The 27,289-nt window shown below is 39.9% G+C and overlaps 1 protein-coding gene and 1 pseudogene across 2 annotated transcripts in view; one reads left to right on the forward strand and one right to left on the reverse strand.

Moving 5' to 3' along the window:
- Positions 1 to 13,058: 13,058 nt before the first annotated feature.
- Positions 13,059 to 20,991, reverse strand: LOC101700566 (uncharacterized; annotated as a pseudogene). The gene is made up of 4 exons (XR_015441969.1): positions 20,440 to 20,991; positions 19,811 to 20,230; positions 19,502 to 19,725; positions 13,059 to 18,511 (listed from the first exon to the last, which is right to left on the reverse strand). The product of XR_015441969.1 is annotated as an uncharacterized LOC101700566 (transcript).
- Positions 18,596 to 27,289, forward strand: part of Klhl14 (kelch like family member 14) — a 93,746-nt gene continuing 85,052 nt past the window's right edge. The window contains exons 1-2 of the mRNA XM_004853102.3: positions 18,596 to 19,151; positions 21,008 to 22,000. Coding sequence (XP_004853159.1) covers positions 21,051 to 22,000 — 950 coding nt within the window. The 5' untranslated portion in view covers positions 18,596 to 19,151; positions 21,008 to 21,050. The remainder of the gene's footprint in view (positions 19,152 to 21,007; positions 22,001 to 27,289) is intronic.

Genomic DNA, 27,289 nt, shown 5'->3' on the forward strand with positions numbered 1-27,289 from the left:
TTCTGAACTGTTCAGAGAAGATACTATGTCTCATTCACCAAAATCCTAGCACAGGAGGCTAACTCAAGAAAGTTTGGGGTTCAGTGAAATAAGAACTTAATAGGAGCATAGTTATCTTCCAAAGAGATCTTAATTCATCTTTATTTTATTATTGCCCCTTTAGGGAAAGTAGTAGCTGATAATGTGGAAATTATCTAAGTGTGGACACTATTACTCCCTCGCTTTGTCAAATTGATTTTTCTTTAAAAACTCACTGCTGCATCTTACCAGGGGACAGGCAGGCTGTGTGCATGTACCAGTCTACTTCTTAGTCCTTTTGTGTACCACACTATAAGAGCAACCTCCCCTTGAAAGACTAGAAAACTGCATATGATTTGTTCTAATACAAATAGGTGAAGGATGTAGGTATTTTCTCAGATTTTGTGTGAGTCTTTAGCTCCATTAAGAAATTCATGTGGTCAAGTTGATATAAATTTGTCCAAATGTGCTTAGAGAGAATGCTCACTCAACTGTAATTATGTCTCCCTTTGTTTAAGGCAAAAACTAATATATCAACCAGTATTTATGCATCCTTTTATATTTTACAAACTATTTCATATATACTTTCATTTTCTTTTATAACTAATTATAACTATTACATATAGAAAACTTTCCATTTGCAAGTCAGTAGGCTAGAAAATCAACACGCATAGTTATGTTTGATGTTAGCAAAAACTCTGTGAGGCAAGTAGTATTATCACTCCCAATTTATAGATGAGAAAATTGAGGTTTAGAGAAAAATACAACTTAGCCTTACAGCCCATAAATTACAGAGGTAGAACCTGAGCTCACTTTTCTACCTTCAAAGCTTGAATTTTTTCCACTAAAGCACACTCTTGGAAATTTAATTTTACATTATTTTTATTGAAAATACTCCAAATTCTTTATCAGAAGTGTGCTTCAAAACACAGTGGTTTGGGATTTGCTGGTTTTGGAAAGCTTATGAAAAGATTAAGAGTCTTAGGATTGATGTTATTTTTTAAGAATCTCAGAGCTAAGGAAGAATATTATCAATCCCTGAAATATTTGGTTAGGATGGCAATCCTGAAATAGTGCTTGGTTAATGCTTTTAATAAACTTAGCAGTGAGTTAGATGCTAGATTTTTTTAGAGGTTCTTTCTTTTTATTTTCTCCATCTTTTAAAAATATTTTAATTTTTACTTTTAATATAAAATTTTAAAATTAGTACTTAAGCCATATTTAATAAACTAATAGACTATAGTATCCCAATTAATATTACAGGTATAATTAAAAAGTTATTTAAGTATCCTTTTAATCAATTCCTAATGTTATAGTTATAACTTGAAAACTATATTGTCCCATCTGATAGTATTTACTAGGTAGTGCTGAAAGAATATTAGCCTCATGATTATTACCCAATAGCTTTCTGGGTTCATGTTTTCTAATAAAATTAAGACAATATGTCAATCCTTGGAGTGCATCTATAAGCCAGTATTAACCTTTGTCAAATGTCTCAGTGTCAAATTTGTAGTTGCAAAATTGAAACATTTTTCATAAAGTCCCCTCTCTGTGCAAACAGATTAGGCCTGAAAAATCCATAGATTTTTTCCCCCTAACTCACTAGCAGACCATGCTTTAATATTATTCATTTAAGTATTCATTTATTAAGTAATATTTATTTTACCAGGTATAGGTTTAATGCAAGATAAGCAGATATAGAGAGAAAGAAAAGAACAAGACATGACCCTATGTGGTGGATTGACTAATGATCAACTTGTAACAGCAAGCTGAACTGAATCAGCACGGTCTGGAAGTGGAGGATCCATCTAAAGATTGTTACCAATAACCATAAAAGAGAGCTAGAGGGGAAAGGGTTTATTTGCCTTACAGTTTTAGAGGTTTCAGTCCATAATCAGCTGGCTCCAAGGCAGGGATGGCAAACAGGCATGGGAGAGCAGAAACAACATGCCACACACAAGGCAGCAAAGGTAACAAGAGAGTTAACAGCATCTCTCTGCACCTTTTATCTTATTCAGACTACTTAAAGTGGGTAGCACTCACACCCTTAATCCTAGTGCCCTTCAGCCTAGCATTGCATCATGAATCAATTGCAGTTTCATACACTCTAGATCAAGCTTATGACCACAAGAAACTTTGGGAGGACATCTAGACCCAAACCATAACACCTTGCAATACTTTGTGATTATTATTATTTTCCTTCAATTAAATCAAGTTGACTCAAATGGTATATTTGCATCTATTGCATAATCAATTAAAATTGTATATTTTTCAGCATTAGGAAGAATGAAAACATGCTCTACAATTTAAGATATTATTATGATCAGTGCTAAAATTTAGTCATTGTATTGCCTGACCCAGTTATCTGTAGACTAAAGATGGATAAGATAAAAGCAATATAATTAAATATTTGATAGCCAACATCTGGAAGTCTAGCATTTCACTTGAGTAGATAAATTAAGGAATATTAACTTTTATTTTTTTAAGGAATATTAACTTTTAAGCATTGTTGGTGGACTGATTTGACGATATGACTAGACTCACTCTGGAGCATTGGGTCTCAAACTTGACCGGCCATCAGAATCACCTAGAAGATTCATAAAAACATAAATTGCTGGATGCCTTCTCCAGAACTTCTGATTCAGTAAGTCTGGGGTGGTGTCCAAGAATTTGCATTTCTCAGAAGATGGTATTACCAACAGTCCAAAGAAACGACTTCTAGAATCCATGCTCCAACAGAGCCACAGTCGCACTAGTTGTTGGGATATGAAATTTTATAACAAATGATTTATGCAAGTGAATCTGTTACCATTCCATTAGTCAATGTACAGTAAAAGAAATTGTGTTAAAGGTTGTAAATGCACTGTAAGTGCATTGTACCTTTTGTAAATGCAGAATGAGGGAGAAAAGAAAAGAAGGGCAACCAAAAGAATGATTTTAAATGTTTTGAGTTTGGCCAGAAAGGAAGCTCCAGTAAAGCTGTGGACTGCAAAGATAGAGCAAAGCAGATCTTGATTGCTAAGAAGTAACAGGAGAAGAGAAAAGATGGCCTGAAGATCACAGGAAGCAGCAGGACTCCACCCTTGGCAGCCTCAAAATTGCAAAAGTGAAGGACTTTGCTTTGAGAAGGAAGCCCCAGAGCACCATGTTCCAGAATGGCAGAGGCCTAGGGAAGTTGTTCCAAAATGGTGACCTAGGAAGTTGTTCCAAAATGGAGGCCTAGCGAAGTTGTTCATTGGAATTGGATTCAGAGTACTCACCGATCCAGGCACTCAAGCCCTACAGCCAAAAGAGAAGGAAGACTGGCTATTATTGCTCCTGCTGGCAACAGACCTTGACATCATCCATGAAGCACTGGTTTTAGGTGCATGCAGCACAAAAGAGTTGGGTCAAGAAGGCTTCCACCCAGATTTCAGAAGAAGGCCTGGGAGGCCAGGCACTGTGCCCCTGAGAGGGCAGCGTGTGAAGCCAAAGGTGCAATGGAGACCAGAGAAATATGGAAAAGCCAGAAGTGTGGATTTTCTGAGGAAAACTGCAAAGAGGAAGCAGAGCCAGCCCCAGAGGGAAGCCATGGTAGCCACACCCACCTAAAGTGCTGTAGGGGCGGAGCCACCCAAGCCCTTTCGAGTTTACAACTTGCCACAGATTGCCTTGGATGCTGGAAGTGGAACTGTGGAATGTAATGTTTGCCCTGCTGGATTTTGGACTTACTTTGGTCCTATTCCTTTGTATTCTCCTGTCTGTACCTTTTGGAATGGTAATGTCTATCTTGTGCCATTGAATGTTGGAAGTGTTCGACTTTCTTTTCATTTGCACAGGGGCTTGCAGATAAGATTTTGCCTTAAATCTCAGAGGAGACTTCAGACTTGGACTTTTCAGCAGTGCTGAAATTATTAGGACTTTGGCAACTCTTAAAGATGTTACTTTTTTGCATAAAGGGATATGCACGAGGCTTTGGGGGACCAGGAGAGGAATACTGTGGTTTGTGTTTAGCTGTCCCCCCAAAGCCTCAGGCAGATGAGGTAGGACTTTATTTTTCAGAGGTAGTCGAATCTGGAATGTGTGATGCTGGGGTTTAAGGACGTGTAATTACTAAACCACTACATGTGAGTAGCACTGCCCTAATCCAGTGGTCTGGATGGGATAAAAGAGGAAGAAACTCTTTTCTCAGTGTGAGAAACTGGAAGTGTAAATAAGGACCAAATGGATGATCGATATTGGGAAGTAGGAAGAAAATGTTCAATGGGAAGGGGAACAAGGGAGGGAGGAGGAGGAAGGGCAGGAAAGGAATAAGGATAAAATATAAAGAATGGAAGTAAAACAATAGGAAAAAAGGTTTAAAGTGGAGAGGTGAAGAAGAGTTGAAAGGAGAGGAGGGGAATGGGGAAAAAAAAGAGAATCAAGATATATTATGTATAGGTACAAATTTCCTATGATGAATGCGACCGTTAATGCATGTCAAAAGTGTACCAATAAAATTAATTTTAAAAGAAAGAAAACAAGGCCAAATCTCTAATAAGTGATTTCAATAACTGAGCAAACATGAGTGAAGGGAATTGAGAATCTGACTCTGCATCCTATATTTGCATATCGTTTTAAGGGTCATGGTAGTGAGGGTTAGAAGTGCTATCCCTACACAAAAATAATGACTAGCTGCCATCAGATTTGATTACAGAAGAAATAAAAACATTAAGTGTGAGAAAAAAAATACAATCCTTTCTTCCTCAAGGTAAAAAGAACACTTGAGGTAAGGTTTGAATATCTTTAAGACGCCACATTTCACCCATATGTAACAATCCTAGCCTTAAGTCTGATAAAGGTTAACTTCATGGAGCATGGAAGGCACCACTAAATGATCAATTGCTGTAGCAGGCAATGTAGGTTCTTGTATGCATATCTGTCCTTGGGGCTGCTGCCTCACTAGAAACCACCCCCAGCAGCTGGCCAGCACAAACCCATCTCTTTTCTGGAGATGACAGCCAGTGGCTCACATACCCTCCTGAAACTGTAACCTAGACCAAGAGTGCTCCTTTGACTCTTGAGCTTGCAGAATCTTAACAAAATCACCATTAGCATTCAGACACAACTGTCCCAGTTGAACAGTAAGTGTGGGAAAACTTGAGGTCATCTGCAGTGGCAGGATTTTGCCTAAAATGAACTCATGATGTTAAATGGGGTATTGTTAATAACCTCTGTCAGCTGTGAATTACAAAGACCATCTACCTTCTCCACAAGAATAAATCACTTAAAGTTTCATTTTGTCACATACAAGAGGCAGTCCAGAATCAGTGTCATGCTATCACAAAATCCTCAAAAGCCTAAGTCCCGTGCAGCTCACTGACCCACCAATCCCAAGTATCAGCTGTCCACTAAAGAAAATGGTTCAAGCAGGTAGCACCTCAAAACACCAACTTCACACTGTGGGTCTCACACTATAGGAAACAACAGAGCTACTTGGAGTCTTTGTTTAAGTTCAGAGTCCCAGGCCTCTGGAGAATCTAATTTAACACTCTCAGGCAGTTATTGTGATTCAGGAGATATCAAGGATACACTTTGAGAGACATTATTTTACAGCTTGAAAGCTGTTTGTCAGCCTCTAACATGCTGCTGCCTGGCACGTTACTGATCATCCTCTATAAATTATGTTCTGTTCTTCTTTAATTCTTTTATTCTCCATAATTAGATTTTGCAGATGGGTTGGACTTACTCCCCCAAATGTTTGTATCATCAGTGCTTCAAAGTTGGACCGATAATGACAGCTGGGTTTTCACAGTGTAGTAAGTCCCTCCTTGAAGGAAGACAGTGGAGAGCTTCACCGGGAAGAGTTAACAGAGTTGGAGGGGCAGTCGTGCCTTCCAGTGACTCCACGGCTGGAAACAGCCAGGGTGAGGCATGGCGGTCAATATAACAGAGTGATTAATACCCAAGTGGAATCTCTGGAGCTTTACTCCCACTCCCTGTTCTCCCTCCTTTTTAACCCTCAGGTAAATATCAAAAATGGACCCAGGGATTATAGCTGACAAGGGGTAATACCTTCATGTTGTCCTCCAAAGGTTAGGGTTTTGGGGCTCAGTTAGAAGCCCCAGTCTCCGATAACCATTAATCCACTCTCCTCTGGTAGGCCTGAGCGTATTTATGACTGCAGTCACTAAAGGGTGAAATAAAGATTAGTTTTTAGTTAGGAATGCAAAGCTTTTGAGATCAATACAAACTCACTGCTGAAATCAATCTAAAGTTTGGAATTTTTAAGTAAAGATTTACTAGGCTTCCTTGTACAGTTAATTTTCCAAAGGGAAAATAAACTCAAAAATGTAACATAGTAATCAAATTGAGTAAACACTAGTCAGTTTGTAACTGACCTTGGTAATGCGCTTAGCAACTAAGTGTGTAAAGCAATAAAAATGCCCATAATGTGGATTGTAAATTTGCCAATAAACAGGTAAAACCAAAACACACATATAGATTTGCATGATAAGAATTTCAACAGTTACACTTGCCTACTTTGAAAACATAAATAATCGATAGATATTAATAATGAAGTTATTCATGCATTTCCCTATTACAGTGCATATTAAGTGTTTCAATTATTCCTACTTAGTTTGATAGATAAATGTACAGTCATATTTTATAAAAGCTTTCAAAAAGGATATGGAATTGTTCTTGAAAACAAAAGCTACTGTTTGGATGAAAAAGCAAGTGGACTGGAAATACATAGCTTGTTATAGTCCTCTGCTGTTCACGTTTGATGCATGTATACAATTTATTATGCAATTTCTTGAGATTTGACAAAGTAATTGTCTGGCAAACCATAGCTTTAATGATTTTGTTTTGTTTCATGTAAAAAGAGTGTAGGTATTTTAGGAAAATTTTATTTTAGATCAATGTCCATAAGTACTCTTTTGCTTGTTATGTATCTGTAGATTGTGGAAACTCAGAGATATTTTTGGAGGAGTGTGATCCCATGTAGTAAATCCATTTTCTTCAGCAGAGTAAGTGCATGAAAGCTTACAGTAAGCTATAGCTTCAGAAATTATTTAAACTACCCTTGGGTCTTTACAGTGGAACTGTGTATCTTCTCAGTGGGTATGGAGGATTGAGAACACAGAAAAACCCCAACAAGCGGAGGATGCTGGAAGACAGGCACAGCCTCCAGGCAATTTCTGATAGCAGGTTGGGTGTTTCCTGCAATTGTCAGAGAATGGAATCATCAACTACACTCTCCCTGGCTCTGCTGCTCAGATTCATTTGCCGCCATTTGCTACTCGGATGCCAGGGATGAGCTCCCAAAGCCTGTTTGCCGGAAGTGTATTCTTCCCATTCACCCTGTGCTTTGGGGCAGAGCTGTACAGGAATTTGGGTTCGGGAGAATGATGTTGCTTTCTTTAAAATATTTACAGGGCACAACAAATTCTTTTAGCTGCTGAGTGTTGGCATCTGCTGCCTGGTTTCATGTTGTTTGGAAATATGCAAAGCCACTGAGCAAGTATGTGTATATGTTCTTAAATAGTAGAACCCACACAGATTACAAGAGATAGATAGCGTGTTTTACTCCATTAAAGCTGTTTCACGGGTACTAAAACAATATTTTAACTGATGATACTCTGCCAGGTAATTCATAAGTTTTACAAATTGTATGTACACAGTAATCACCCATACCACACACATATACATATGTATGTGCCCATACACAGATGAGAATTATATAAGCATGTCCATTTGTGTGTACATGCACAGATTGTGTGTACACACATTTATATACATATGAACAAATAGAATTACCATGTCTTCACCAAGACTAAAAACTTGACTACCTCAACTGGTGTCCAGATGTTTTGATTATGATATATGTCTTTGGTAATTTCAAAATATTTTGATAAATTGAATTTTTATTATGAAATTTATTTAACAGTCAAGATCCACCCTCACAGGTCTCTAACTTCATCAGTGGATTCATTCACAGATGGATTCATAATTTGATGGCATTACTGGGAAGTTATAGACTTAGGAGGCGGGACCTAGTAGAAGGAGCAGGTCATGAAGTGTGCCTTTGGGGACCATATCCTATCCTAGGGACTCTCTCTCTCTCTCTCTCTCTCCCTCTCTCTCTCTCTCTCTCTTCCTCTCTCTCTCTCCCTCCCTCCCTCTCTCCCTCCTGAATGCCATAAGGTGACCAGCTTTCCCCCACCACATACTCCCACCATGAGGCTCTGCCTCACCACAGACCCAAAGTAGTGGAGGGAATGGGCTGAAATCTCTGAAACCATGAGCCAGAAACATATCTTTCCTTTTTTAAACAAAAATACACCCTTATATTCTTAGTGTAGATGACATGTGACAATGAAATAAAGCAATTTGGAGTGGGTGGTGGGTTTTCCATCATGAATCTGTAGCAGTTTGAGAAAAATAGGTTAGAGATTAGGATACTGGAGAAATGTTCCAGTTTCTATAGATTTCAGATCCATACTGATTAGTGAGAGTGCTCAATTGATTAATTTTCTTAGGTGCATTACTTCTTCGGCTGCACACACCTCAAAGCATTTGTTCTAAGATACCACATATGGGCAGAAGAGGTATTTTGCACATAACATGAAATGTTAGCCATAGAGGAATCTATTTCTAAATCAGCACAACTGAAATAAGCAAGTCTGTCTTTGGTTCCCGGTAGTGATAAACTACCTGCCTAATTGGCTCCAAGTAAGAAGCTGGGCCATTGGAAGCCACAAGATTGATTTAGGCCAATAGAGGAAATAGCTTTACAAATAGGAGATTCTAAAAGCCAAGGGCTTCTGGAGGAGAAGAACTCTGAAAGCATGACTCTCCCAACTTCAAATCCTCATTTCACAAGAGAAGGTTCCTGAAATACAAAGAATCCAAAGGAAAAAATCTATATTCAGTCCTACATCTTTGTGCATCAGAGAAATCCATCTACTTTCCACAGCAACTTGTTACAGACTTGGCATTATTCTGAAAGAAGCAAATGTGGAGTAGACACATGGGCAGATACACTTTTCTGGTGCCTAATGTTTAAAAAAAAACCTAGCATTACCACAAACATTGCAAAACCCAGGAAAATAACATAACACTAACTAATTAACTGCCTCCCACAGATCTATAATACTTTTATCCCTGCAATTTGACTTCATAGTCTATAATTGCACAGCAAAAAAAAATTTTTACATGAACCTGACATCTCTGTTATATTATCTTATTGAAGATACTAGATTTCATTTGCAAAGTACTCACTTTCTAAATGTTACACTAAAATTGTTGAAGTGAAACCCTAACAAATAGTAAATCTGAAAACTGTTACTAAAGAATTTAGTTTGCTTCTCCATTAGAGTACTTGTTTATGTCTTATTAGATCTCACCATAATCTATGGTTTCATCAACCTCAAAGAATATATACTGTTCCTTCCCCTCATTTTTTCAGCATATAAACCTATTAAGCTAACATTGGCTGGTAATGCATTAGAATTGAAGGAATAAATGTGAACTCATCTTTAGCTTAATATAGCCATAGATGGTAATGTATATGTACAGATGAGTGTACATACAGGATTAGTACACACACATATATTTCCTTGTTCTTTCAGTTCAGAGATTCTAAAAGAAACATCATCCCAGAAACAATGAACACATATAATGCCAATATCTTCATTTCTAATACCATTCTCCAATAAAATGAGCCAGTGTTCTTGGAGAGGTGGTTAATTCTAAAACCAAGATATAAAACATAAAAGATGAGCCTGCAAAAATCTAGCTGTGTAAGGAAGAAGTGATAGAGGAGGTGGGAAAGGAGAAGAGAGGAGAGGAGGAGAGAGGAGAGGAGGAGAGAGGAGAGGAGAGGGAAAAGGGGATAGAGAAAGGGAATGAGGGAGGAAGAAAGAGGGATAATGGAGCCAACTAAAAAAGCTCCCAATGGCCAAAGCTAGAATAGTTTGAGCAGGAAAATAAAGTAGTATTGGACTATAACCCAAAGTCTATGGATCTATATTGATATAAATAAATGATTATATAAATAAATAGGAAAGAACAGACAAATCTGTTCTGCGCATGAGTTACAAATAATTTATGTAGATACCCCCCTTCAGTAAGTGGGAGTGTGACTCTACTTCTGAATGACAGGTTTTACACAGTGATTTCTTTTCAAGAAATACATAGTAAAAATAAAAGTGGAGAATACCTTTACCTTGGATAAACCTGACAAACACTACATCAAGTAAGTGATCAAGTTTAACATCGGTGGTGATAAGTCGTATCTGTCACATGGACCCTGATACTATGTAGTGTAAATGGGACTTACCACAGTGGTCCTCTTCACAAAAACTCATACCTGCAGTCTCATGATGGAGAAAACCTCAGACAAGTTCAGGTTGAGGAACATTCTACAAATTATTTGACCAATACTTCGCAAAATCATCAAGGCCATCAAAAACAAGGGAAATCAAGAGACTGTACAGCCAAAAGGGACCTAAGGAAATATGACAACTAAATTTACTGTGGCCCACTGGTTGGGATTTTGGAGCATAAAAGGAGCAGCACATAAAAAATTAAGGACATCTGAATAATCTATGGATTTTAGCTAACAGTAATGTATCGATATTGTTCATTAAATACCATGAATGTACCACATGAATGAATGGAAGATGTTAAGGCACTAGATGCATGAAGGCTCACTGGATTATTTTTCAATTTTCCTATAAATTTAAATCTGTTCTAAAAAATATTTTAAGTCCATTTTTAAAATACTATGCATCTTAGAAAAGGAATGAAAATTTTATTTCATGATATTTTCATGATTTTCATGAATTTCATGATTTTCATGAATTTTAGTGATAGTTTCAAAAAAGAAACTTGATACCTCATGACAATTATCCATGGTGAGAAATACTTTCAGGAACAAAAATAACAATAAATACACACACACAAACACACACACACATACACATATATATAATTTTACCTTCTGAATTAAATACTGTGAATAAAAACTGAAATCATTATATTTGAATTCCCACCCCACAAAACATCTAAAGCACACATGCATTAAATGGCCAAATAAGCACTTATAGATAAGATTCAACTGACAAATTTCACCCACTTCAGACATGCTATCAAATTTTATGTCAATAATATACACATCTCAGGCTTATGAAGACAGAATTGGAAGCATGTCTTAAAGATGAGACCTCTAAAGATTTGCATCTGACACAATAAAAGTGTTTTTGACTTTCTCTCTAATACATTTGCTTTCTTTTGACTACAGTTAGAAAACCAAGGAAATTAGTACACTTAAAACAGGACTAAATACTCTACTAGAGAGAATTTGAAGCCTGAAGAGGACCTAACTCAGTCCATATCTAGACCTACTATACTTTACTCTATTGTTGAGCCACAGAAGATATAAAGATAAAATGAGAGGATTCCAATTCAGATTTGTCCCATTGTATTAGCCATGGTTCCATGCTGCTATTGGATTTTGTGAAAACATATCCTTTACCTAGTGAGTTGCTTTAAAATAAAATAAAATAAAATGAAGTAGTCAACAGAATTCTTTGTTACATAAGCCAGTCAACTCCCAAATTTTACCCAAAATTTTCAGACAATGTGACACCATTCACTCAGAACTTTAACAACTTTACTGAAATATTACATTATAAACAAAAGTAATAGGATGGAGTGTACCGGAGTGGGAAGGAGAAATAATGAAGAGACAGTGAAAAAGAATAAGAAATAGCAACAGGGAAAGATTATTCTGAAAAAGAAAAGTTGAAGAGTTGTACACTAAGAAGCTAAGAGCCACAATAAATAAATACCTCAAGGTATAAACAAGTCACATATAATGGAATCTAGCACCTCAGTCAAAGTATCAAATTCTTATAATTATACAATATTTGATTAGGTATTTGGCTAAGAAACTTAGATGGTTGCTTTCTATTAACTATTAAAAGTGGTGAATATTCCAACATAGTAATACATGTCTTCATTTTTAAGAATTAGCAAGGGAAAAAAGATGTTGCCATAAATAGATGAAAAAACAGGGTGGAGAGGTCATTAGAATAATTTGTAAATTTGGATGATAATTCTTTGTGATAAAAATTCATTGTCTTGCTTATAGGGAAAGAGTTCACGCCTTTCTTTAATGAGTATTCAGAATATGGGATTTCTAGTAGAGAACAAAAAAATCTCCCATAAACTTCAGTTAAAAAAAAACTTCTGATGCATATAAAATAATTTCTGGATATACAAAATATCATACCTGTCAATGTACTCCAAATATTATCACATTTTTGTGGTTTCTGTTCACCTACTTCCACAAAGATGACTAGGTAAATACTTCTGTCCCCAAACCTTTGGGCAATTTTCAAGAGGAGAATGCATTTTTTCCTTCCTCTACTGCCTAAACCTTCAGCATATTCCACAAGTCACTAGGAAAGTTCTCAATTGTACTTTGGGGAACATTTATTCTAATCACTCCTTTTGAATGCACTCCTATAGAGCAGCTAAATGAAGGGAATACTGTCTCTCTCCAAATACAGCAAAACTGAGACTCAAAAAAGAAACGCTAGAGTCTCTTGTCTAAGACAAGAGTTACATTGCTTGCCTAGAGTCACAAGTAATGTCAGAGACAGAAGCAAAAGTACAACATCCTCTTTCATCCAAATCGTCATCATAAAAACAAAGTGACAAAACTTGCTTTTCAGAGTCAAGAATATATTCAGCAACGTACCATTAATAATAAATCATAACTGCTCAAGACATATACATGAAATACCATTGTCTCAAAAGGTAAAAGGGTGGTTGTCTTCAAAATTATAGGTAAACTAAATGAAACTTACAAAATCTAAAGAGCAAAGTCAAAAATAGTGGTACTTTAAAAGAAAAATAATTAGTTGCCTTTTAGCAGCATTATAAATTATTGCAACACCAAGAAAAATAGATTTTATTATTTCATCTACCTAGTAATTTTTGAATATTTAGCATAATCTTCAGAAAAGAAGAAACAAAGGGAAAACTAAAAAGGGAATTCTGTAGCTAAGTCTGTTTATTTTTAATTAACAATCATTCACATAACATTCACTAGGTATGTTTCTGCCATGCTTCTAGGCACTTGCATACATTTACAAAAATTTAACATCATAAAAGCCTTTGAGGTAGATGCTATAATTGTCCCATTCTCAGATGAGGAAAGTGGGCGGAGAGAGTCACTTGCTCAGTGTCACACAGATGGAAAGTTACAGAGTCAGGATTCAAACCCTGGATGTCCATTTCCAGAATTTATGCTCAGAACTGTAGCATTATGGTACCCTTCTTTAAGGGTTTAATTAATAGTTCCATAAGAATAACTACCCTCCAAATTTTCAGAGTTTTTCTGGATGTCAGTTGCCATAAGTGAAAGGTTTGAGGAATTAATCACTAAGATCCCATCAAGCTCTTCTCTATGTGCTATGAGCAACAATTTCACAAGATCATCAAAATTTTCTTAAGTGTAAGACAGTAGTTCAGTGTAATCTGGGATTGCTTAGCATCATTTTGGTCAAATGTCCAAAGCAGTCTCTGATTGTGAAATACACTCCCCATTCTTTCTGCTGTTTCTCTGATAAATTTGAAAATTAATGTTCAATAGTCCATCAACAAACTTATTTGAATAACTACTACCAACAGGGTACAGAGCTATGGACCATGGGAGATTTTTACCAAGCAGAATGCTTTCCCCCATTGAAGTTTATCATCAAGTTGCAATAACAAATAGATTTTCGTAAATATGCAACTAACAAAGTAGTAACTAATAAATGTCAAAAGAGTATTACAGATAATAAGTACTATTAGGAAGTACTCTGCTCCAATACTTCCATATATATCCACTTACTAGAGCAATTATCAATTGTAATTATTCACTTGCTCTGTCTAATTTACCTGCCTATCTTATCCACTAGAATGTTAGCCCCTTGAGGGCAAGGATGCAATTTGATTTGTTATTATACCCTCAATATTTAGCATGTTGTTTGGTATATAATAGATACTTAATATATACTTGAGTGAATGAATGTTAATGGGAAGCAGTCTCCAGTGTGGTAGAATGGCTACTATCAGGAGCTAAACTATTGGTTTAAATGTCAATTACACCTTTGAAAAGCTGTGGGGTTCTGAAAATTTCACCTGATTTCTCTGTACTTCATTTGCCCACCAGTAAAATTATAATAATAACTTTCTTTAACAGATAGTTTTACTAAGGTACAAATCAACCCCCCCTAAAAAAATACTGACTTGAAACTGTAGCCATTTATTTAGCTCAGGACTGCATAAGTAAGCAATGTAGACTATGCTGGGTCTCCTGTCTCACGTTGGCTCATTCAGGCGTCTGAGTTCAGTTTCCTGGTGAGCAATATAATGCCTCGTCCTTGCGGTGTCTTATCTTCCAGCAAGCTAGCTCGGACTTTTTCACATGGCAGCTGGTAGTAGTATTCCGAAAGAGTTGAACCTGGCAGAATTGGAGGGTATGAAGCCTCTTGAAGTTTAGACTCACAGTTGGCACAAAGCCACTTCCGGCATGTCCTACGGTCTAAGCAAGTTATAGGGCCAGCTCACATTTAAGGAGTAGATTCCAGTTTAAAAAGGAAAAAAATCAGAAAAGCCACAATTGAATGGAGGTGTGACTACCAGGAAGGGTGGAGAGTTAGGGTCATTTGTGCAACCTATCGTTCTTTCCCACAGGATTGGCCAGCAAACTAAGGAAACTTCTGAAAGTGTTAGAATAGTGTCTACCATGCAAGTAATGAGCACAGTGAGCAAAAGGAGTCATGATCCTGTGTAAAGTTGCCTGAAAAAGTTTCATAGTAGAAGGAAATATGAGTTTAATCTTGAGAGATAGATGGGGTTTCTGTGTGTAGCGAACCAAGACCTCTCATAAAAACACAAGCTTGGGCCAAGGGTTTAGCTTAGTGGTTCCGGCGCCTGCCTGGCAAGCGCAAGGTCCCAAGTTTGATCCCCAGTACCAAAAAAAAAAAAAAAAGCTTCCAGAGAACACCTCACAGAACAACCCGCTCACAGGAGCTAGAACTGGATCCTGGGAACCTGGAATGCTCTGGGGTCAAGGCCAAGAATTTGGAGTTGACCATGGAGCAACAATAAACCATTAGCTTTTGACTGTTAGCCAATAGACAATTTCTTGTCTTTTATTGTTATTTCAGATGGTTTTTGCTCTTCAGTAAGCTTGGTGCTGATAACTTTGTGATATCTCTGGTCATGTCTACCCAAGATTTAAAATAAAACCAAAAATCCTAGAAACTTTTAAGTTGTATCTGGGTTTTACCACTCGCTGACATGAAGAAAGCTATATGGTCCTTCTCCATTCAGTTTTATTCTGTCTATAAAAAGGAATGATTCCTGCCTCTATGGATCCATTCCACAATGACAGCGATTAGAAAGGTCAGGCCACATGGAGGTAGTATTTACTAACTAAAAGAAACACAGGGGAGGCCAGGCTCTGATGTTTATACAAGTTAATGATAACTCACAAATCTGAATCAGAAAAGTCAGAAGTGAAGAAAATAAAGTTTTAGCGTGGCTGCCCCTTCATGTTAAGCCACAGAACACTTCTAGAACTGCTCTAAAGATAATCTTCAGTTCATCCAGTCCAGCGAGATGGTCAGGAGCAACTGGAGCCATTGATATGCCTGGCTTTCTGCCACCTTGAAGGCTGACCAGACCGCTCAGCACTAATGGCAGCTCTACTGGACTGCTCGGTGGTGACAATTTCAGAATCTTTCCACTGTACATAGTTTAAATGCAGATTCAATGATGAATAATTTTGATAATTCCGCAAAGTATGAAGACTGCTTGAATTAGATGGCTATATGATCATATATTTTTTTTCCTCAAGGACAATTCTGGCTGCTCTTCTGCCATGTGAAATCCATCCCGCTGAGTGCTCTTGACTAGTCACGTCCTTCCTGCCATTTTAAAAACAATAGTGGCAGAGAGGCAAGCTGCTGATAGTGCTCAGCAGGACAGATCAAACACACAGATGCAATTTCTGTACGTTGAACAGTGAAGTAGGATAAAATTCAAATACTTACAATCACTTAGTAGCTAGCATCTGATCTCTGTAAATTGAATCTTTCATAACAGGATTTATAGTAAATAGTGTCATATCATTTGTGAGTTCTGCAATAATTTCATCAGAGCCAGTGCAAAATATTGGAAGTGTGAGATTTACATGATGTGTATGCTAGTTTATGCACAGATTACGAAGGAATTGTTTTGTTATCCATATTATTTTATTTTTTTGTACCGGGGATTGAACTCTGGCCCTTGTGACCACCCTGAACGGGCCCGATCTCGTCTATATTATTTTTAATTGCCTGCAAGACAATCATAACTATAGTTTCTTTCCCTGAGATGTTAAGTATTATCAAATAGGATAACTTTAAAATACAAAAGAAAATAAACACATCTGCTTCATTTCTACGCCTGTTTTAGAACTGCAAGCCCCCAACCCTGCTCCATTACCTTTCCACCTACTTGTTAAAGAAGCATTAAAATTATGGTGACTAAAATTTTTGAAATGTGACTTTTATATTCTCTAGAAGCAATAGTGTAATAATCTAATAATTAGTGACCAGTGTATTCCATTAGTAAAAAAAAATTCAAAACTAAGATATTTTGTGGCCTCTAAAATATAGTTTAATTCTTTTATCATAAAATGAGAAGATGGCAGTAAATTAAGTGATCAATACTACAGTATTAACCTTTGGATTTAGTTCCAAGTACTTCATTGCAAGTTCATAAAAGATCAACATGAAAAGCAAATGTAAGAATAGTACTTTGTATGTGTAAGAATTCGGTAGCCCTCTACATACTTCCTTGATAACTTTAATTGCTAATGATCCAGAACCCCCAAAAAAGCATTATCTTTAGTCAGACAGTCTTGTTGTTCAAGATCCCATACGGCAACTCAAAAAAGAGAAAGTAAAAATAAAATCAAATAGTAGGAGCAGAAAATTTGGATAAACTATTTTTTCATTCTCCTGCTCTAAACAAAAACACACCACAATGTTTTCTCTTATTTTACTATGTATTGGGCTTTTCTGTTATAAACATGAATATGCATGTCAACAGCATCTGAATAAGGAAATCTTACTCTCTGGTAATCTAGCACTTTCAAAGAAAAGGGCCTTTGTGAGGGGTAAATACTTCAGTTTGATCCTTCTTTACTTAAGAGTAAATATTCCATATGCGTGCTAATGTTTATCATTCTAAATGGGGAAATCCCTGTTTCTGAACCTCAGAATTTTCAGTCCTCCCCCTTAAGCAGGTGTCTTTCCATCTATCACAAATCAAAAGGGAAGGTAAACCGATAGCCCTTTGAGGGTAACTTGATGTGTACCTTAATAAGCTTATTAATCAGAGCACATGTAAATTAGAATGGATTATATTCATACATTTAATACCAAACAAAACTCAATTTAACTCATGCCCAGCTTTCTTTCATGTTTGTTTTATTCAAGGGCATACCTTTCTTTTTCTGCTTTCTTATTTTCCCTTTCTTGGACACCTCCAGCCCCCATTGACAACTGAAATGCAGGGCTATAAATGTAAGGGAGTAATACATCATGAGATAAGTCTGGAGAACATGTCCTCTACCAAAATGCACATGAATCTCTGGTACAGCTAAAATCCCAGAAACATGCTGAGGTTCATTTCGCATACTAAGCAGAGTCAAAAGTGTGAGCACTATGTGATTGCCCTTCTATTTCAGGTGAACTCCAAAGTTGAAAGGTTATACTTATAAAATTGCAGCTGGGTTTCCTGGCACTTGATTCCAGCTCCTGCAAATCAAAGACTCCTAATTGAAATACAAACCTGACAATATGGTAATCTTCCACTTTAAAAAATGTGATTTCTGAATTCTTATCTGTTGAAGATCTGACAGAGAACTTCAAAGGTGGGTTTTTTTTAACCAGCCAAAACGATAGAGAAAATATATCTCTAAACAAGACCATGAAGCTTGAATAATGCAGGGAAACAAATGTAAAACCAAGGGCTCCCCTGAAAACCACACTACTTCCCCCCACCCCCAGCTTGTATACTCAGCCACTCACCTCTCAGGCAAGGGCCAGTGTCTTCCAAGGTGGCCCCAACCCCCAAATACCAAGACAGGATAAAGTGGCATCTTAGCCACTTTGAGATCAGACTGTTTCCGCATTTCCTAGTGTGTGGGGGGGGGGGGTGGAAGGGAAAAGCAGCATACCAATGTAGTGAAATCTGGAAACAACAGCATATATACAGGCACAAAAAAAAGTTTGCATATTGCACAGAGCGCTTGAAGATCATAAATCTATGCATGAGAAAGATGTAGTGGAAATTTGGGGGGGATTGGAGTTTATTTTTGTCATCTCTGTGAGACAGCTACTCATTCATCCAGATCACAGCTAAGAAAAAAGCTGGTCACAGAAATTAGCAGTTTCAGCTCAGCAGCGAAGTCGCCAGCCTGTGAAGGCAGAGAGAAATTGACTAATTAGCAATGCGCACTAAAACTTGACGGTTCTTTATAGAGAGAAGAGAAGAGAGAGGGAGAGAGAGGGAGAGGGAGGGAGGGGGGCTCGCTTTTTCCCCTTCTTTCTTCCAAAGATGTTTGAAATCGCAGTCATTTACGCTCGACAATTTTTACAATAGCCTTGAGCCATAATTTTGCGAGTCTCTCCAGCATCCATCCCCCTGTATGGTCTCTCTCTACTGGCCAAGCACGACCGTTTCTCTCCCCAACCGTGGATTTCCTATTACTCTCGTTACGACTCACTGAGCCCCAGGCCCAAGGATAATGATGTGTTGTTTCTTGGTAGCATAATTTGTCACACGTACATTTTTTCTTCTTCTTCTCTTGCAGAAAGCTCTGCTCTCTCTCTCTCCCTCTCTCTCTCTCTCCTCTCTCTCCCTCTCTCTTTCTCTCTTTTCTCCCTCTCCTACATTTTCTTGCTGTTGCTAATTCATGGTGATCAAATGATGTACGACAAAATAAATTGTAAAGAGTGACTGCCTGGAGTTGGGAACCAGAAGGTGTTTTCCCCCTCCCAAGGAGAGAGCAAACCTTTTAAAAGGAAGGACAATTGATTTTTGGGGGGGAGCAGCAGGTAAGTTTCTGGCCTTGTGTCTGCCTTGTGGGTATTTTTGTTGTCTTTTGGGTTGTTGGATGGGGGAGGGAGTCTTTGAAGGGGGGGTAGTTGTGTGGCAAGGGCTTATAAAGAATAAAACTCCTATTGCAAGAAATAAGCACATGAGGGGGGGAGGCAAAAGAGGAGAACAAGAAAGGAAGGAGAATTGGAAAAGATGGGGGGGGCGAGACATCGGAGCGGGAAGAGCGCGAGAGAGGTTTGACCAGGGCCACTTCCAGGGAGACTCTGAGATGTTTCCGGCGAGCCCGAGCTTGGGGGCCGGGGTGGGGGTGCTGCCGGGGAGGGAGCGCGGGGGAGGTTGAGTCCACCTGGCTCGGGATGGTAAAGTGAGTGGAGCGGAGCAGGGGCCGGGAGAAATGGGAAGCCGGCGATCCAGGACCGGCGGCAGGCAGGGCAGAGTGAGCCGCAGAGCGGGGAAGGAAGGCGCAGCTCCGGCGGGATCCCTCGGAGCCGGGAGGCGGCGGCTCTCCCGGGCGGGCCGGCGGGAGGCGGGCAGAGGGTCCCTTTCCGCTGCGTCCTGGAAGGTGCAATTACAGGTTAAGGACCGGGCCGCTCCGTCTCTCCTCGCCTCCCCACCCCACCCTGCTCCTCCTAGATGCGGGCGGCTCAGACTTTACAGAAGAAGTTCCAGGGCCGGGGGAGTGGGGGGGCCCGAGGGGGGGGCTGGGGAACTGGACCCGGGTTCGGAAGCGAGCGGCGGCTGCGGGCTACCGGGAGGGGGGCGAGCCGAGACCCCGCGGGGCGCCGCACCCGGGCCGGTCGAGCAGCCCCCACCCCCTGCCCCAGCACCTGCCTTCCAACTTGAACTTCTCAGAGTTGCTGGAGCTAAAGCGACTGCGCCCGCTGCCCGGCTCGGAACCCCCCGGGTGGCCCCACTTTTCCCCCACCATCCTCGGGGCCGCCCCGCGCTGGAAGGGGCGACCAGGTCCGAACTTCGGGGCTCGGCATGCGGGGAGCGGGTGCACCGGGGGCCCCGGGTGGAGCGGAGCGGGGCGGGGCGGGAGGGGGGGATTCTCCAGCCGGGTTTACAGGCATCTCTGGAAAATTAGCAAAACTGAGTGGTGACGGGGAAGCCAACAGTTTGCGAAGCAGGGAAGCGGGCAGCGCCCGCCGGGGTGTGGGAAATGAGCTAGAATTGATAAGGACAGCTCCCGCCTCTGCCGAGTCCACTGAGCGGTCCCCGCCGCGCTCCGCTGCACTTTCCCGGGAGAAGAAAGGGCTTTATCTCCAACCTCAGACTGTTAGCCTAGGAGTTCTCCGGGCAGCGCGGATAACCGAAGGGGTCCCAGCTTTCGGAGAGCTAAGAATCGCCCACCCGCACGCCCGTCTGGCCCCCTTCCTACCAGCCACCCCCCCAAAAAGAAAATTGGGCCAACTACAACACGCACGGCTTCCAGCAAGAGTTGAGCCGGAACCCGCCGTCGGTCGCCTCTGCGTTCTCGGGGCGCCCCGACTCCCCCCACTCCCGGCCTTTCCCTGCCTCCGGCCCGGCATGGACAGGAGCTCACGAGGTGTCTCGGCCTCAGCCGCCACTTTGCCGTCGTTGCCGCCACCGCTGTAGCTGGCGAGAGCCGAGCCGGGGCGGTTTTAGGAAAGTGAGGGACAAGAGTGGAAGAGGGAGCGGGGCAGAGGGGCGCCCGGACCCCAGACCGCGGACCCCTTCGCGCCGGGGGCCCCAGAGCGCCGGGAGGGGCCCAAACTGAGCCTTGATTGTTGTTCTTTGCCCTCCCCTCCCCTTCGCACCCTTCCCCACCGACCACACTCCACCCCGCCGCCACCCTCTCCCCCTCCCATCCCCCACCCCTGTCTGCCAGGTTAGAGGAGGGTTTAAAGCCAGGTGCGCCGAGTCTGCTCGCCATGTCCAGATCCGGGGACAGGACCTCCACCTTCGACCCCAGCCACAGCGACAACCTGCTGCACGGCCTCAACCTGCTGTGGAGGAAGCAGCTGTTTTGCGACGTGACCCTGACGGCCCAGGGCCAGCAGTTCCACTGCCACAAGGCCGTGCTGGCCTCCTGCTCGCAGTACTTCCGATCGCTCTTCTCCAGCCACCCCCCTCTCGGGGGAGGGGTCGGCGCCCAGGACGGCCTGGGGGCCCCCAAGGACCAGCAGCAGCCCACGCCGCAGCCGCAGTCGACCCAGCAGCCTCCGCCGCCTCCGCAGGAGGAGCCCGGGACTCCTTCCTCCTCCCCCGACGACAAGCTGCTGACCAGCCCCCGGGCCATCAACAACCTGGTGCTGCAGGGCTGCTCGTCCATCGGGCTGCGCCTGGTGCTCGAGTACCTCTACACGGCCAACGTGACCCTCTCCTTGGACACCGTGGAGGAGGTGCTGTCGGTCAGCAAGATCCTGCATATCCCCCAGGTCACCAAGCTCTGTGTGCAGTTCCTCAACGACCAGATCTCTGTGCAGAATTACAAGCAGGTGTGTAAGATAGCCGCGCTGCACGGCCTGGAGGAGACCAAGAAGCTGGCCAACAAGTACCTGGTGGAGGACGTGCTGCTCCTCAACTTCGAGGAGATGCGCGCCCTGCTGGACTCGCTGCCGCCCCCCGTGGAGTCGGAGCTGGCGCTCTTCCAGATGTCCGTGCTGTGGCTGGAGCATGACCGCGAGACCCGCATGCAGTACGCGCCCGACCTCATGAAGCGCCTCCGCTTCGCGCTCATCCCAGCCCCAGAGCTGGTGGAGCGGGTCCAGTCAGTGGATTTCATGCGCACCGACCCTGTCTGCCAGAAGCTGCTGCTGGACGCCATGAACTACCACCTGATGCCCTTCAGGCAGCACTGCAGGCAGAGCCTGGCCAGCAGGTAGGAGACAACAAAGGTGGGGGGGGGGGGGCCGGAGGGAGGGGAGGGGGCAGGGAGGAGGGGGGAGAAGGTTGGGCTGGGCCGGAGACTCCTACAGGCTGAAAACAAACAGGAACAATTCAGATGGCTTGGAGAAAAGTTGATTTCAGAGTTCCTGAAAGGTCAATAGGGAACTGGCCCTAACAGCATCCCTGAGCTCACACAAGTCCCGCTTCTCCACATCCCAGGGCTGGGAAGGTGAGAACTGTGGACAGACTGAAATTGATAGGCAGGTGGGGCCAAGGCCAGAAACCTTCGAAGTGCAGCTTTGGAAGCCTCTCTATCCTAACCCTTCTTCCAAATCTTAAGCTGGGCTTGCTTGAGGAAAAGGATTCTGTAATAAGGCCCCATCCTTCCCCTTTCCTGCCTTGGGCCAGCAGAAGTGCCCAGGGGATGCTGGCAGACAAGAGCTTTCATAGTCATCACACTCACTCAAGTTGGGTTTGTTTGTTTGTTTTGCTTTTTCTCCTGATTGAGGCAGGCTCCCTTTGGAGATTGGAACTCCAGGGTGGCAATTGGAGATGCTGGCATCCTGTGGCCACACAAACTTTTCCATCTTGCAAAAAGCCTTTCCTTTGCACTTTTTATGGGAGAGCAGAGGAAAAGGTTTCAGGGTGGTGGGTGAATCTTCCTATTAATTTCCATCTCAAAGAGGAGTGCAGTTGAGAATTGGGAGGGGGTCTCCGGTTGGTCTGGGAGCCGGGAGCCGGTCTACAAGTCACAGAGAAGTTGTTGAGGCTGGTGTTGCTATTTAGAATGTGTCTATGTGTGTGTTGCAAATAGGATTTCGTGTCAAAATGGGGAAAGAAATGATGCCTTTTTAAAATGCTGCTGAGATGAAAAGGCTAGAGGAATTGACAGTCGTGTTTTATTGGCTCCAATTTTAAAACCCTTCTTAATGAGCCTTAGCACAAGGTTTCTTTCTCTTTTTATAAAAGAGAAACAGTATCCTCTCAGTTTCTCATGATAAAGCATCCTGATTGGAGATGTCAGGCTACTCCAGCCCGACCCACCAAAGTGATACATTAGGAAAGTAGATGGTTTAAAAATTTGTCATGGCATATTCTCATGCAGGCTGGTGCCCAAGCAAACTTTGTGCAGCCTTATGGAATTAAATGAACAAGTCACAGGCTTTTTCATTATGTTTCTACCAGACCTAGGTAACTGAAGTTTTGAGGTATGGAAGATACTATCTACAGCTGTTGAGGCACTAGTGTTAGGGTGAAGTCAGCAAGGATATAAGGAATCATGGGCTTATAAGGAATCCCACAAGTTTATTTTTCTAGTATCTGTGAAAGAGAAATGTCTTGTGGTGTCCAAAGCTGACAATTAGACAACACCAGGATCCAGAATTCCAAATCCACTTGTGCTTGAACATTGAGCACAGGGGTCCAAGTTGAGAACAAGGCGTGAAATGTGTTTTCATTTTTTTAAGTTTTTTCAGTGTGTCCAAAGATCAAAATGACAACCTCCATGTGATGGGCTATCATTACCCAGCAGTGGGCATTGATGATTAACATTCTGTTGTTTTAATTTTTATCACTTTTAAAGCACCTACAAGTATACTTCATTTAGCATCTATCACACAGTGTCAAGAGTTCAGACTACAGTTATAAAACTGAACAGACTTGTCTTTTGTATTTTTTAAAAATATATACTTTAGTATAAATTCAGAAACCCAGAGGGGGTTTAATAATACAATTAACATTTGACTTATTCTAAGAGTAATTTGGGAGGGTGAGCTTTATAAATGTAATGCAATAAATAACTTCAGGAGCCCTCCATCCACTTTTTTCTGTAAGGATTTCCTAGGATTCAATGTTAGGAGAGTTGACTCTCAAAATGCAAAATCTATTTCCTACCTTCCTCTGGATTCAGCATGCCACCTGGGGCCTGTTGGCTCTGTCCTGGTGGATGGCTGAGATACCAGGCTGCCTGGCTCCATGACGACATCTTCCAGCTTCACTGGGCCACATCATTTGAAGGCTATGTAGCAGAGTCTGACCACTGAATGCTTACAAGTATCATGGATGCTGCAGGAATCTGATACTTCTGTGGTAGGAAGAAAACTGTATTTTCCTTTAAAAGAAGAAGATAGAGAAAATAGAATAGTTCAGGTGAACCCATTGTTAATTTCAAAGTTAATACAATTTAGATTTTGTCACATTATTAGCAACTGTAACATTTCAAATTTTAGGGATGAATTACATTATTTTAGTTTTAATTCACAGAAATTGCAACGATAACCAGATCTTAACTTTATTATAGGAAAAACTCTGCAAGTTGCAAATCAATGATATTAAATGAGCCCATTTATTATAGCATCAGCATAATGCAAAAATGTTTTCTCAGCCTTACATGAGTTAAAACAGGAGGATAAATGTAGTAACCTATTGTTTTTGAGATTACAACACTTTTATTAAAGACAGTTGAATGGAAGAACACTGTAGCTATTACTTTTTATCCACCTGTAGTTTTTAAAGACTCAATATGAAAGCAATCCTCAAAATTAGAGAGGGAGACTGGAAACTAAAATTGACCAATCTGTTGGAATGAGTACAAAATATAAGCAAATAACTCCAAAACAATCCACTTATTTAAAAATATATGTTATCTATAGAGAGTAAAAATATTGGTACAATGATAATAATTTAAACATGATTGTGAAGATTATTAAGTCACTTTGGAGTTTTATTTTCTAGAAAAAGCAGCCCAAATGTAAGATCTTTATGCAAATATTTGAATCAATTTAAATTTTGCTGTAGCTGCTCAATTTGCACTGAGATTCACATTCTATTTTTAACAAAATTAGGACAATAAATAAAATAAAATAAGAGACTTGTCACCTTATATTCAAATACATACATAAGTATTTTAATATCACAAGACTTGACAAAGGATATAAAGTTTCAGTTAGACAGGAGGAATAAGTTTTAATGATCAATTACACATTATAGTGATCATAGTTAATAATAATGTATTTCAAATTTGCTAAAAGTTTAGATTTTAAGCATTATTACCACCAAAAGCAAGAAATGATATGTAGGTGAGGTGAATGATATATTGAGTATCTTGATTAATCACTCTCCAGCATATACATATATCAAAACAGTACACTGTACCCCAAATATGTGCATTTATATCTATATATAATTTTATCTCTAAATTAATATTTTGAACTTTTAAGAAAGATTATAGAACTTAGGTAGACTAAATTAAAATATTTTAAAGTCATTTCTTATCTATTTTCTTTGTATTATAAGAAACATAAAACACAATTTGAAGAGTTAAGTTTTTTAAAGTTTCTATAAAACTCAATATCAAAGTCTTCTAAGTCATAAAATTATAATTTAATATGATAACTAGATATACAATGCTCAATACATTAAAAAGTAATTATATGAAGATCTGTAGTACAAGCTATAGGCTTAAGGTATAGACTTGCAGGTCAGTAACTTACAGTTTTTAACTTGCTTTTACATTTTTCACTCTACCTCACACCTCAATGTAGCAGTTAAATGCTTACTGAAAGTTGAATGAATTAAAATTATGAAATAGGAAAGGTTAAGTGGTGTACTTCACCAAAATATTATTTAATCTATATTAGTAGTGCACAGAACAAAAATCCTCTGGACCTTCTCTAGGAAAACACCTGTAGCAGAAAAAATTCATGAAAATGATTTTTAAACATTTAACCACCAGTTATTAATTCCTATATAGAGTCCTATACTGCAGTGTAGTTTAAAGAAATTATATTTTGTAGATAGGAAGCTACCATATGAAGATTTCATTTTCGATAAAAACATACTGTCTTTTAAATTTTTACATAAATTAATGTTAAAATCCATCTAAAATACTTATTATCTGTTTGCTAAAATGATTAAAAAGCCGTCAGATTTCTTGATGCACAGGTTTGATTCCTGGCATTGGTGCTTAGAGAGTGTCTCTTTAAATGTAGGAAAATATTTTTTATTGGCTCTCTTCCTAAGCACTGAATAATAACCTTAACAAAGCAAACTAATTTTGTATCCATGCGTTCTCTAAACTGTTACTTCCCTTTATATCAATTTGATACCCTCAGATTAGAAGTTGTTAGGTAGTTAGATTTTGTATCAGAAATTACTCAACCATTCAGAATACAATTTGTTTATTATCTGAAACAGGATCACTGATTACAAAATTATATCATAGGTACGCGAGCCAAACAGTTATATCCTACAATCAAAAGGCAATTAAAGTAGATATTAATGCACTTTATTGGCATAGAGGACTCACAGACAAGACAGAACATTTTTAAATTTTATTTCATGGTTGTATTTTTTCCTACTTATGAACATGTTGAAGCTCATTCATTAACTTAGCTAATTTCTAAGTATCTGAATTTTCTTAAAACTGCAGTAAAAAAATGTGTTGCCTTCTTTACCACAGCTATTTATGTATCAGATGACATTCTAAGCAATTTACAACATTTTTTTTGAATTCTCATAACACCCCTAAGGAATAACATTAGCCTTCTTTTACAAATGAAACAAAACAATAGATGCACAGAGAAGTTCAGCATTGTGCCCATGACTACACAGCTGAGCCCAGCCAATACAGCGTTGAGTCTGTGTTCTCATTCAGGGTGTTGTGTTGCTTCTTACTATGACTCCATCTCTACTAGGCTATATGGCGATTGACCTTAGTGTTATATATTGACTTAAGGTTTCCTTTTTGGAAAAAACAGTTATGAGGGTCAAAGAGCAATGCATCTGACTTTAAAAGAATTTAAGGAAGTATGTTGTTCCAGGGGTCAACAATTTTTTTTATAAAAAGACATAGAGAGATCTATTTGGCTTTGTAGTCACAAGGTCTCCATTGCAATTATTCCACTCTTCTCCTTCTAATACAAAACCAGCTACAGCCGATGTGTCAAGGAATGAGCGTGTGATACAATAAACCCTCATTTAAGGCACTGAGATTTCATATACTTTACAAGTCATGAAAATTATTCATTTGATAATTTTCAACCATTTAAAAACCATTCCTGGTTTTTGAGCTTTTCAAAAATAGGAATCAGGCAGGATTTATTTTGTGAGTCATAGTTTGCCAACCCATTCTAGGTATATAGGATGTATCAATAAAACATATACACAAAATATGACCTTATTCTATAGAAAGAGCTCATTTAATTTTCTTTCTTCCATTTGAAAATAATTCAAGTCTAAATGATTTTACCATGCCAAGTTAAAATTTCAGATTTCTACAATA

The sequence above is a fragment of the Heterocephalus glaber genome, unplaced genomic scaffold, assembly GCF_053883595.1.
Source record: "Heterocephalus glaber isolate CG9 unplaced genomic scaffold, H.glaber_assembly_v1.0 deba00000331, whole genome shotgun sequence".
Classification (NCBI taxonomy): Eukaryota; Metazoa; Chordata; class Mammalia; order Rodentia; family Bathyergidae; genus Heterocephalus; species Heterocephalus glaber.